Source organism: Heterocephalus glaber, unplaced genomic scaffold (genome assembly GCF_053883595.1).
Source record: "Heterocephalus glaber isolate CG9 unplaced genomic scaffold, H.glaber_assembly_v1.0 deba00001481, whole genome shotgun sequence".
NCBI lineage: Eukaryota > Metazoa > Chordata > Mammalia > Rodentia > Bathyergidae > Heterocephalus > Heterocephalus glaber.
The window spans coordinates 5,772,763-5,786,904 of NW_028258317.1; the positions used below are offsets into that span (position 1 = coordinate 5,772,763).

Below are 14,142 nucleotides of genomic sequence, written 5' to 3' on the forward strand. Positions count from 1 at the left end.
TGTGTCATGTACATCTACCAAATACCCACCATGAATGTTAAACATTATATGTCATAAACATAAATTAAAAAGTAGTAAGAATAAAAATGGGGGAAAGGAATTTAGAGATGGAGGGAGGGAAGTGGATGGGAAGAGGAAGGGTATTAAAAAGGAATCAAGCTATTATATGTGTGTACCTACTTCCTAAAATGAATATAAACTTCCTGTACTGAAAACATAATAAATCAATCAACAAGCAAACAAGCAAGCTCCCCCAAAAAAGGAAGTTAGTTTGGAAAAGCTACACACTGGATTATTTCAACTATATAATCTTCTAGGAAAATAAAAACTATAGATGATAAAAATGACAATTAAAAAGATGACCTCTGTGGATGTCAGGAATTTGTGGACAAAGGGAGTTGAATAAGCAGAGAGATTATGTGAGGAAGTGTTAGCAGTTAAATAACCCCACTAAATGAGTTGGAGGAAAAGGGTTTTGACCTACCTAATTCTGGAAGTCTATAAAGGTAAAGGCAAAGGAAACATGTAGGCATGGTACTCTAAATGATAAGGTGCTTTTTTTTTCTCATGAGGTTGCAGGTTAATAGTTCTGCTACTGATATACAGGTATTCTAGAATAAACAAGTAAATGGGTGGTAAATGATAGATATTGGGAGCTAGGCCCTCTGTTATGGCTTATATCTAGATGACCCTCCAAGGCCCCGTGTGTTCATTGTGGGGGCTTAGGGGAGGTGACTGGATCATGGGTGTGTGATACTAGATCATGAGTGATACTGGATTAGTCCACTGATGGGTTTATAGCTGGGTGTGATGTTGGGAGGTCAAGCCTGACAAGAAGGGTGGTTACTATGAGTGTGACCTGAAAGATAGATAGATAGAGATAGATAATTTGTACCAGCACAAGAAAGTAAGACTCACAAACACACACACACACACACACACACACACACACACACACCTGTTGCAATGAAAGGCTACAATAGGCAATGGGTAGAGTCTAGGCTGTGGTAACAGATTATAGTTGGAGTTATCAGTATGAACTCGTGTTTAGCTTAATATAGAGATGGTTACAAACAGAGATGTACATATAGACTACTATACACATATTCCTCCTTGCTCTATCAGCTGAGAAGGCCTAGAAGAATCAACTTCTGTGGCAACAAGCACACCTACAACCTAGGTCTAATTTCCAAACAAAGTGCTCTTTGGAGAAATGGCTGATTCTAGGATGAGGCAGGAAATACACAAGTAGAGCTCAGAATATCTTTTAATGCCAGAAAATGTTTTTAAATATTAATAGGGATATGTCAAAGAGACATGAGTTGACTAAATTATTTTGAATTCTGCATGATATGTCTTTTCTCATTTACTCATGCATTCAATCAGTACATGTTCATTGATCATGGCATGTGCTCATGAACATTTTATTTACAATCCAACATTTTATTTCTTTTGTAGCTCAGTGTTCCAGCTTTGGCTCTTGGCAGTTTCTTCAGCCATAAATTAACTCGACCTTCCTCTGTGAAATACTGTTTTATTAATAATTTCACGTTATTTTTGAACTACTCCATTAGCCCTTTGAATTTTTCTTGTAATTACAGGTGTTCGTAATACCTAATGTCCACTGAAAATTTAATCAGGATGCTATGAACTTCCTTTCACAGCTCATTAAGATGTCGATTGTAAAAATGCTGTCTATCAGCCACTGTAGCAGATTCATTTCATATTATTTTCAAGAGTTCAGTCTATAGTCTATTTTAGGGAGATCAGATTGAATCTTAAATGAAGCTCTGCATGATTACACAAAATATTAAAATTCAAATATTAATTATCATCTTTATTCTCTTCACTAGTACAATTCCAAAAAAGGGTTCAAGAAATACCTTAAGTTACTAAATTTGTCTCCCTTCCCTCCATCAAACCACTATGTGCTGACAATAATCCCACCATACAAATTTCTTAATTCTTTGATACTAATTAAGTCTTGATTCACTCTGTTAAATGCAGACATTAAATAGTAATTTTCATCTTCAGTTATATGTGCCACATAACTTTGTACTGTCATAGGTCACCTGACAGTCTTCCATGTATATTAAACTTAGGGACTACTGATTTGTACACTAGACCATTAGTCCACATTTGGTCACCACAAATCTGTATTTACATCATTTAAACTTTGTTTTAATCCCATACATACACTGAGCTTGTGATTTTTTTTTTCTTCATTTATAAAATATTTATCACATCTTGACTATCTCTTGTAAACATCAGGTTGTGATAAAGCCTGCCTACAGAAAGCCCCTACATAAAAAGAAAAGTCCCAGATTCCCTGACATAGCCGACAGTACAGGCACAGAAAATGTGACCATTTATATAAAGTATGCAATAATTTTCCAGGAACCACCAAGCAGGCCTGAGGGACTTTCTGAGTAGCAGAATTACTTTACATAGTAACACAAAGTGCTTCTCTTTTAAATGTTTCTCTAGGCATTCCTTTATTTGGGGTTCCTCACACTGGCATATACCTTCATGATGTGAGGGATAGGCAAAAACCTCCCACTCCCGAACTGTGTGGATTTAACCCAGGACCTTCACACTGAGCAACAATCCGAGCCCTTTTTAAATTTTCTTTTATTTTTGAGGGAGGGTCTTGCTAAATTACTAAGCTGCCCCAATTGGCTTGAGGTTGAAATTCTCCTGCCCTTATCCTCCCAGAGTGCTGGGACTACAGACATGCACCATCACACATCACTCAAAAGTGTAAGACAGAGAAAGAAATAACTATTACAGAAAATATCAAAAAAAATTAGACCATTAAAAATCTGGTGATAGAAATCATTAGAAAAATGAACAGGTTAAAACAGATCAGAAAGATGATGCATATAAAACATTTATCAAAGGATTGACATTAATGGTGCATAAAGAATGTCTACAAATAAAAAGGCAAATCAAATAAAATATGGGCAAACCATCTGAAAAGATAATGCACAGAGGAGACACACAAGTGACTAAAAAGCATACAAAAAATTGCTCCACATCATTAAACATCAGCAAAATGAAAATTAAAACCATAAAAATCAGAAGAAATGGATAAAATTACAATGCTTGACAACACTAATCCTTGAGTAAGAATGTAGAGCAACTAGAACACTCACACATTGTTGTGACGTATAAAATGGTACAACCAGTTTGGAAAATGGGTTCAGCAGTTTTTATAAAATCATGCATACATCCAATAAATCTCCTAAGAACTTGTTAACTTAAAATGTTCATAATGGGAGATTAAAAACTCCATTGAAAGTTTACACAGCAGAATGAGCAAGTGTGAAGATAGACTTTCAGAGATAGAAGATAGGATTGCAATTAGTGACCAGGAAAAGAAAAATTTCTCAAAAATAGTAAGGGACCATGAGAAATCAATCCAGCAGCTGCTAGAAGATGCAAAAAAGAATAAGATAAGACTGATCAGAGTCAATGAAGAAACAGGAAAGCAAAAAAAAACTATTCACAGAAGTAATGGCAGAAAACGTCCCAAGCAGGGGAAAAGAACTTGACATACAGGTAAGTGAGGCATACAAAGACTCCAACTAGCCATTATTAAAAAAAAAAAAAAACTACACATAGGCGTATAATAGTTAAGATCCCAGAAACCCAACAGAAGAACAAAATTCTACAAGCAGTTGGAGAAAAGAAACAAATCACATACGAAGGAAAGCCCATCAGAATCACAGCAGACTTCTCAACACAAACCATCAAGACAAGAAGAGCTTGGAGTGACATTATTTCAAGCCCTCAGAGAAAACAACCTCCAAACCAGATTGATGTACCCTGCAAAACTATCTTGCAAAATTGATGGAGAAATAAGATACTTTCATGACAAACAGCACCTTAGGAACTTCATGAATAGCAAACCAGCACTCCAAAAAATTTTAGACAATTCCTTAGGACAAGACAATGAGGATCACAAGCCCAGGAAGCCCAGCAGAATGAATCCGGCACAACAAGAAATTAAATGCAAAGGGGAGAATCCAACAAAAAGAAAAAGTCATGACAAGGATAAGTCAATAAATATCAGTTATAACCATCAATGTTAATGGTCTCAATTCACCAATCAAAAGAAATAAAAGCCATCTATGAAAAACCAACAGCCAATATCATACTAAATGGTCAAAAACTGAAATCCTTCACACTAAAATCAGGAACAAGACAAGGATGTCCACTATCACCACTCCTGTTCAATATAGTTTTGGAAACATTAGCCATAGCAATTACAAAAGAGAAAGAAGTAAAAGGAATAAGGATAGGAAATGAAGTCAAATTGTTATTATTTGCAGACAACATGATACTCTATATATTCTTTCAAAGAACCAACAATTGACGTCATTGATTTTTTGTATTGTTTTCTTAGTCTCCATTGCATTGATTTCTGCCCTGATCTTTATAATTTCCTCCCTTGTCTGAGCTTTGGGTTTGTCCTGCTCTTCTCTTTCTAGAAGCTTGAGGTTCAGCATCAGGTTGTTTAATTGGGCTCGCTCTGTTTTCCTAATATGTGCATTCACTGCTATGAATTTCCCTCATAAGACTGCCTTGTGTCCCATAGACTCCAATATGTTGTATTGTCACTGTCATTTATTTGAAGGGACTATCTGATTTCTTCTTTAATTTCCTCTATGACCCATTGGTTATTCAGAAGTGTGTTGTTCAATTTCCACATATTTATGAAGTTTTTGCAGTTTCTTTTGCTGTTGATCTCCAATTTCATCGCACTATGGTCTGATAACATACAGGGGATAACTTCAATTCCTTTGCACTTACCAAAATATGTTCTATGAGCGAGTATGTGGTCTATTTTGGAGAATGATCTGTGTGCAGCTGAAAAGAATGTGTATTCTGATTTTGTGGGGTGCAACACTCTGTAAACATCTGTTAAGTTCATTTGTTCAAGAGTTTGATTGAGTTCTAGTATTTCATTGCTTGTTTTTTGTCTAGTTGGTCTATCTATTTGTGACAATGGGGTATTGAGGTCCCCCACTACAATTGTATTAGTGCTTATATGGTTTTTCATGTCCACTAGTATTTATTTTATATAGTTGGGCACACTAGTGTTTGGTGCATAGATATTTATGATTGTCATCTCTTCCTCTTGCATTGTTCCCTTTACAAGGATGTAGTGTCCTTCCTTGTCTCTCTTAATCAGCATGGGTTTGAAATCCACTTGATCCGCAAAGAGAATAGCTATTCCTGCTTTTTTTTCAGGTTCCCATCACATGGAGTATTGTTTTCCACCTTTAACTTTCAGTCTATGAATTTCATTTTGAATTGTGTGTTGCTTGTATGCAGCATATTGTTGGATCTTGCTTCTTGACCCATTCTGCCAGTCTATTTCTTTTGATTGGTGAGTTGAGACCATTAACATTGATGGTTATAACTGATATTTATTGACTTATCCTTGTCATGACTTTTTCTTTTTGTTTGATCCTCCCCCTTTGCTTTTAATTTCTTGTCGTGCCCAGTGGATTCATTCTGCTGGGCTTCCTGGGGTTGTGATCCTCATTGTCTTTTCCAAGGATTTTGTCTAAAATTTTTTGGAGTGCTTGTTTGGTATTCATAAAATTCCTAAGGTGCTCTTTGTCATGAAAGTATCTTATTTCTCCAACAGTTTTGAAAGATAGTTTTGCAGGGTACATCAATCTGGGTTGGAGGTTGTTTTCCTTTAGGGCTTGAAACACATCACTCCAAGCTCTTCTTGCCTTGATGGTTTGTGTTGAGAAGTCTGCTGTGATTCTAATGGACTTTCCTTTATATGTGATTTGTTTCTTTTCTCTACTTGTAGAATTTTGTTCTTCTGTTGGTTTCTGGAATACTAACTATTATATGCCTATGTGTAGATTTTTTTTGATCAAGGCTGTTTGGAGTCCTATATGCCTCACTTATCTGTATGTCAAGTTCTTTTCCCCTGCTTGGGAAGTTTTCTGCCATCACGTCCGTGAACAGTTCTTTTATGTCATCTGCACTCTCTCCTGTTTCTTCATTGACTCCAATCAGTCTTGTTATTTTTCTTTGCATCATCTAGCAGCTGCTGGATTGATTTCTTGTGGTCCCTTAAAATTTTAAAGAATTTTTTCTTTTCCTTGTCACTAATTGCAATCTTATCTACTGTATCTGAAATTCTGTCTTCACATTGGCTCATTCTGCTGCATAGACTTTCAATGGAGTTCTTAATCTCCTAGAAATCTGTTTGCATCTGTTTTATGGATTCAATTTGTTTCCTATGTAGCCATTCCATCATGTTCCTCAGCTCCTCTACTTTTTTATCTGTATCCTCTATAGATTTATTAATCATGTCTTCCCCTTATGGGCACAATATTTGCTGTTATGTGAGAAATTATTTCTGATTTCATTTTTTCCAGATCCTCTTTCATTGCTAGTTCATGGAGTCCAGGTGGTTGAGTATCAGAGTGTTCCATCTTGTTTCCCTTTGGGGTTGCTGTAGGTGATCTGGAAGTCTTGTTCTGAGGCTTGTTTACCTGTCTTTTCATTTTGATGTGGGGGGGGGGCGGTGTTCCTGGTGCCAGTGCAGCTCACCTCCTCTGTGCTGGGAGGCACAGCACGCCTACGTGGAAGCCTCCTCTACACTTGGAGCCATGACACACCTACCCAGAAGCCTCCTCCTCCTCCTGCCTGGGAGCCGTGGCATGCCGACCTGGAAGTCTCCTCTGGGCTGGGAGCCATGACACACCAACCTGGAGGCCTCCTCTGTGCTCAGAGCCAGGGCACACCTACCTGGAAGTCTCCTCCTGCCTGGGAGCCATGGCACACTGACCCGGAAGTCTCCTCTGGGCTGGGAGGCGTAGCATGCTGACCCGGAAGCCTCCTCCTGCCTGGGAGCCATGGCATGCTGACCCGGAGGCCTTCTCTGTGCTGGGAGCCATGGCACGCCTACCTGGAAACCTCCTCCTGTCTGGGAGCTGTGGCGCGCTGACCTGGAAGTCCAATACTCTATATAGAAGACCCCAAGAACTCCACCAAAAGTCTTCTACACTTAATAACCAAATTCAGTCAAGTAGCTGGATACAAGGTCAACACACAAAAATCAATAGCTTTCCTGTACACAAACAACAGATTCACTGAGATAGAAATAGGGCAAACAATTCCTTTCACAATAGCATCCAAAAAATTGAAATACCTAGGAATTAACCTAATGAAAGAAATCAAAGACCTCTACTCTGAAAACTATAGCACTCTGGAAAAAAGAGATTGAAGATGATATCAGAAATGGAAAGACATCTCTTGTTCCTGGATAGGAAGAATCAACATAGTGAAAATGGCCATACTTCCAAAACTGCTATATAGATTCAATGCAATCCCAATTGAAATTCCAGCAGCATAATTCACAGACCTTGAAAAAAAAATCCAAAAATTCATTTAGAGCAAGAAGAGGACTAGAATAGCAAAAGCAATTCTAGCCAATAAAGACAAGGTAGGGGGTATCACAATCCCCAACTTGAAACTATACTACAAAGCTACTGTGATAAAAACAGCATGGTACTGACAAAGAAAGAGATTTGAGGACCAGTGGAACAGATTAGAAGACACAGAAACAATTCCAGACACACTCAGCCACCTCATCTTCAACAAAGGAGCCAAACACCCTCACTGGAGGAAAGATAGCCTCTTTAATAAATGGTGCTGGAAAAACTGGGTTTCAAATTGTCAAAGATTAAAACTAGACCTATATCGCTTACCATGCACTAAACTAAAATCAAAATGGATTAAAGATCTAATTTTTTTTTTTTTGGTATTGGGGATCGAACTCGGGTCCTTGCGCTTGCACAGCAGGCGGTGAAACCACTAAGCTAAATCCCCGGCCCTAAAGATCTAAATATTAAAACAGAAATGCTGAACCAGCTGGAAGAGAAGTTAGGTAGAACTCTGCAAGACATTGGCATAGGAAAAGATTTTATGAACAAAACCTCAGTTGCCTGTGAACTAGCACAATCAACAAGTGGGATCTCTTCTTATTAAAAAGCTTCTGCACAGCAAGAGAAACCACCAACAGTGTGAAGAGACAACCCACAATGTGGGAAAAAATTTTCACCACCAGTTCCTCTGACAAAGGTCTACTATCTAGCATCTAAAAAAAAATCAGACTTCCCAAATTTAAAGACCCAATCTGAAAATGGGCATCTGAAATGAACAGACATTTCTCAAAGAAGTAGAAATGGCAAATAAACATATGAAAAAATGTTCAACATCACTGGTCATTTGAGAGATGCAAATGAAAACAATGCTGAGATTCCACCTCATCCCAGTAAGAATGGCTGCTATCGTGAAATCAACAAATAACAAATGCTGGCAGGGCTGTGGGCAAAGAGGAACCCTGCTCCACTGCTGGTGGCAGTGTAGACTGGTGCAACCACTGCAGAAATCAGTATGGAGATACCTCAAAGAACTAGGACGGGAAGTCCCATTTGACCCAGCTATTCCCCTGTTGGCTATCTTCCCCAGAGAATTAAAAGAATCATACCACAGTGATATATGTGGACCTATATATGATATATGTGTTCATAGCAGCACAATTTATAATAGCTAAAACTTGGAAACAGCCCAACTTCCCATCAACTGGAGACTGGATTAAAAAAATGTGATTTTTCTATAAAATGGGGTACTACTAAGCCATAAAGAATGAGAAATTAGAGACATTTATAGCTAAATGGATGCACATTGAGGCAATACTCTTAAGTGAAATAAATAGGACACGTGTAAATACCCAAGTTTCTCTGGTGTGAGAAACTGAAAGTGTAAACAAGGACTAAAAGGTATAACAGATAATGTGAAATAGTAAGAAAAGGGGCAAAGGTGAAGGGAAAGTGGGAGGGGTAGGGACAAGGAAAGAAGGGAATGGAATATGAGAAAATGAAAATAATGGAAACAAAGTCTTTGTAAACAGGGAGGGGCGGAGGGGTGAAGGGAGGGCAGGGGAATGGGGAAAAATAAGAACCAAGATAGAGTATGTAAAGGTGCAACTTCCCAATGATAAATGTCATTATATTGTATACCTAAAATGTACCAATAAAATTAATTTTTAAAATGTTCATAAGTTTATTTAAAACACCCTAAGTTAGAAACAGACTGGTGTGCATCAACAGGATAAACAGTATGGTATATTCACATAGAACACTATTAAACTATTAAAAAGGAATGATTTACCAGTAACTGGAACAAAACAGAGAAATTCCAAAAACATTATGTTGCGTTTAAGAGACTATGCAAATAAAGATCATAGTGCATGATTTCATTTATGTTATGTTCAACAGGGAAGGGTGAAACTTTCTGCAGTGCTAATAATGTTTATATCTGGCTAGAAATTTAGACTGTATAATTCTGCATCTGTCAAAACTCAATGTATGTACACTTACAATTTGTGCATTGTACAAAATTTTTATCTGAAAGAACAAATCAAAAATAAATTCTATTAAAGAATTACATGTTAAAATGATACAGTGAAACTGTACCTTATAAGAAAAATAATTTCAGTAATTTTTGAAAATATGATCTAAATCAAGTATATAAAGAACAAGTATGACACTTGTGCTTACCAGCTGTCTACATTGCTTGTTTTACAACCTTCACATTTCCTAAAAAGCAATTTTAACAGGAAGGCCTAAGTACCGCTTTTAACAAATACATACTCCCACTCCCCTCACTTTCTATCCTCATTGCCTACATTCATTCACAATCTTTATTAGCACAATAAGAACACATCTGTTTCTTGCCTCTTTGCCACTAGGATATGAATTCCAAGGAACAGGCCTTTTCTTGTTTTCTGTATCTTCAGAGCCTAGGACAACACATAATCTATAACTGGTATTTAATATTTGTTGAATAAGCAAATGAACAAACATTACCAAAAATGCAAATTATATCCGGAGCAAAAACTATAAAGAGCTTTGTGTGAACATTCTTGAACACATATTCCAACATTCCACTCAACTGTAATCAACTTGGGATTTGAAGTACATTTTAATGAAAAGTATATGGGCTGAAAGGAATAGAAGTTCTCCTCTCTTCTCTCATTGCTCTACTTTTCTGTCTGTGCCCACAAGTGGAAATCCAATCACTTCACATATCTGGGTCTCTCTCCAGCCCTCACTGGATATTACCTCAGCAAGGAAGATTTACTAATCTGCTAAGTCAGACTTGGGTATTTATTTGGGCACATTTTATTAGAGAGTGAAATCACTGAGGGGGCCCATGTCCTTGCCAAATTCCTGTCTTTCTTTTTTTAAGGTAACCACTAGGTCTAGACTTCTCAGTGCCACCTATGATTACCTAGGCAGTGTAAGGCAGGTCTACAGGCCTCTGTCATACTTCATATTGAGTAAGGAGTCTAACAATTTGGCTCACAAATCCAAGTCAGATTTCTACAGGCAGCCTGAGTAGATTCAGGGCGGGAAGTTTTCAGGCCTGGGTATTGCTCTGACCCTTAAAGAACCTTCAACGGAGGGTTATAGCATACTTACATGGATTAATAAAGTTTATACCAATGTCCCATTTAAACTAAAACCATTGAATATGTAGCACTCAGAATGACAGAGGAGTTATGAACTCCTATCTCAGAAAAAATATAAAAGAAAAAAAGCCCAAAATAATGTAATACTCCATTGGTGCTAAATAACTTATTTTATTTTATCTTTAATACAAGTGTAAAACAAGATTCCTACTATTTCAACTACAGTTAAATTCAAACTTTAAAACTGGCCAATAAACAATAACATGTTAACTTGGAAAAGTTTTTAATATCAAATACAGAATTCAATTTAAAGCTATCACAGGATTAAAAATCAACTTCTTAGCAATCCAAGTTTATTATAAGTACCTCCCATGTTTCTTCTTAAGCAAGTAAAACTATAGTCTCTGCTGGTGTTTATAAGTTAAAATTTTAAAAACAAAAAGCTTTCAATTTGAATATGATTTGAGTATCTCTAACCCATCCAAAACTACTTGATACAGGTCGTAAGTGGTTTTGTTATAAGAAATCATGTCACAAAGTTTTAATGTCATAACGACTTTTAAACCATAAAATAAAGAAAAAAAATATAACATCATTTAGTACCCTTTCCTGTTTCCTTTCCACTGCCAGTAAGAAGCCAGACCTAATGTCATCATTCTTCATTTAAACAGATAACCATATGAGGTTTCAGTTTCTGTTTCTTCTTTGTTAGCTGATTACTAATGTAATGTGCAAATGTGCAAAGACAATTCTCATTAAAGACAAGTATTTACATATTAATAATATGTGTGTATAGATTAAGACAAAACATAACACAAAAAGTTAGCAAAAGATGTTCAAACAGAAAACTAAAAAAAAGAGCCACAACAAAGGACATGCAGAAGGAAAATTTTAAATAGAGATAATACTTTTTGTTGAATCATTAAGATAACTACCATCAAGGCACATGTGGTAGTGCAAGCCTGTAATCTCAGGATTCTGAGAGGCTGAAGTAGGAGGGTCACAAGTTCAAATCCAGCCAGGGCAATTCAGCAACTTAGTGAGATGCTGTCTCAAAATAAAATGTTATAAAAGGGCTGCAGATGTAGCTCAGTTGTGAAGGCCCTGAGCTCCATCCATCCCCAGTAACACACACACACACACACACACACACACACACGCACACACACACACAAATAATCAGTAATGTATTCATACCAATTAAGGCCAGAAACAACATGTGAAATGTGGAGAAGGGTTTCTCCTATAGTTGAAACAAATATGTTTTAAGGAGAAAGAAAAAGAAAAAACTTCCAAAATGAAAATTAAAAAATATGGAGTTAGTAACATTAAAATTGTGTACCCACACACACACACACACACACAAAAAACCAGGAGTTTTTAATACAAGGGCATGAATAGACTTCATATTGAGACTCATATTAATGCTGTGTTCTCACTGAAAAGTACTACTAGAAATAAAACTAAATTTCAAGTATTTTCCATTTAATGTGGGCAAAATTACCTTTACATATCAAATATAAACTAGCAATTTATTTTCATTTGAATACAATGCTTTAGAAAATGCTTTAGGAAATGTTTACTGCTGTAAGTGCTCAAAATTAAACAGGAATTGTTTTCTATACCTAGGAATTATAATGGTAATGGGAAATAAAAGTTTAATTCCAGTAAATAAAGCTCAAATAGATTCAGACTTTAAACTATGAAAATATCTAGGCTTTTTAAGCTTTAGGTTTTGTAATTTTGCCATAATAGCTATACTTTTTCTAGATCTAAAAAACTACACTTCTTTTATTATAAAACTATTCAAATAATCATAAGAATTGGGCACATCAGTAATCCCAGCTACTGAGGAGACTGAAGCAGGAGATTTGCATGTTTAATGGCAGCCTGGGCAACTTAGTGAGACCTTGTTTCAAAATTAAAAAAAAAAAAACAACAAACTTTGAAGGGTTGGAGATATTTAACTCTATGGCAGAGTGCCCATGAGTTCAATCTTCAGTACTGCAAAAATAGTAATAATAATCCTAAGAGAATGTTTAATATCAGAAAAATAAATTCACTGAATATACACCTAACACTCAAAATTACAATCCAAGAAAATGGTAATCTCCATGAAACAGAAAGAATTTCTTTCTTTTTGTCACTATTTCTTATATATACTCTTTATTTCACATCATTTACATAGAAATATTACCACAATCTGATAGGAAGAAAAAAATATACTTTTTGCCTTCTAGAGCTCATCAAATAAATTTATTCAGTCTTCTTATTATGCTTCTTTTTAACATTCTGTGAAGCATCAGGTACAGGTTTTGAGGCCGATGAACCAGTGCCATTGGAAGATAGTTTTGTTTCACACCATGAAAACTGTTTCTGCCAGCCAAACAGCATTCGACTCAGTGTATCCTCAAAAGGACCAAGAGTCACAGAAGAAGTCTCTGTCATCATCATGGTTATCTGGTAGGAAAAAGTTCAATTTTGAATTTAGATACAAATGCTTATGTTTCTCAAAACAAAGAGAAAAGTAAACAAAAAGAAAAAGGATTAAAATGCACTCAATTTAATTTGCAAGGCACACAAACTAAACTGGATTTTGAGAAAATCTCTGTTCTCTATGGAAAAGAACACATTAAAAATAATACTAGGTACCATATTGTGGGTTGCCAAATGAGCAGTATAACCATTTCCACAAAAACAGTACTCAAAGGAAATAATATAAAATATCATCTACAGCCTATACCAACAACCAATACAACTATCATTTCTATGTATTTAACATGTGCCACAACTTTACATTATTATTCTCTTTGAACTTAACCCAACAACTATTCTTCTATTACTTTCATCATAGGAATTTAGAACTAAGGCTCTGAAAGTTTAAGCAACTTGCCCCAATTCACAAACCTAATAAGTGGTTAAGCAGTTTGCAATACCCAAATTTTGAGTTCAATTACTAACCTATTGTTTAAAAAAAGCCACAGACTTTCAGTGAATTGCAGAATACTCCCCTAAGAGGAACTGTAGAAAGCTTCAACTATACTGTTTTTTACACTGTTTTAAATATATATTTTTTTTCATTCAAAAGGTGATATATAAATATCAAAATATCAAAAGATGGAATGGAGAGTGCTTCAAATCTTTTAGCTAGCAACATGCAGTCATCAGAGATACTCAGTTTGCTCAAGAAATTATACTGGTGCTAAAATGGATTTGGGGTTGGGAGTAAATATTAAGGTCTAGAATAGTTTCCAAAAGTCCAGTCCCAAGAGTCAATTCTTCCAGATCACAGAAATGAATCAAATTAAAAATTTTTGGAATCACAATTCCAAAAAAGGACCCTACATAATCCACTTGCTTGGGGAAAATGTTATCAAGAATAAATTCTTATTAAGTACAACATGATCTATGGAAGTGTGAAGTCGTAAAACTACATGTCCATCACAAGGGAAACAGATAAATGAAATGCATACTATGTAATAGTTAAAAGTAATAAAATAATAGGCAAAAACCCCTTAGAACATACTATTAGGTGAAAATGAGATAGAATAAGAGCATAGTGTACTATCATTTATATAAATTAAACATTTGTTCACATCCAAAACTGTGAATATACTAAATGCCACTGA

At 35.9% G+C, this 14,142-nt stretch overlaps 1 protein-coding gene across 3 annotated transcripts in view; it reads right to left on the reverse strand.

The window, feature by feature from the left end:
* Positions 1–12,288: 12,288 nt before the first annotated feature.
* The window catches only part of Tmem38b (transmembrane protein 38B), a 53,997-nt gene continuing 52,143 nt past the window's right edge, over positions 12,289–14,142 (reverse strand). For all 3 annotated transcript variants that reach the window (XM_021261180.2, XM_004848175.3, XM_087184203.1), the window contains one exon: positions 12,289–12,973. In XM_021261180.2, the coding sequence (XP_021116839.1) occupies positions 12,770–12,973 (204 nt within the window). In that variant the 3' untranslated portion in view covers positions 12,289–12,769. The remainder of the gene's footprint in view (positions 12,974–14,142) is intronic.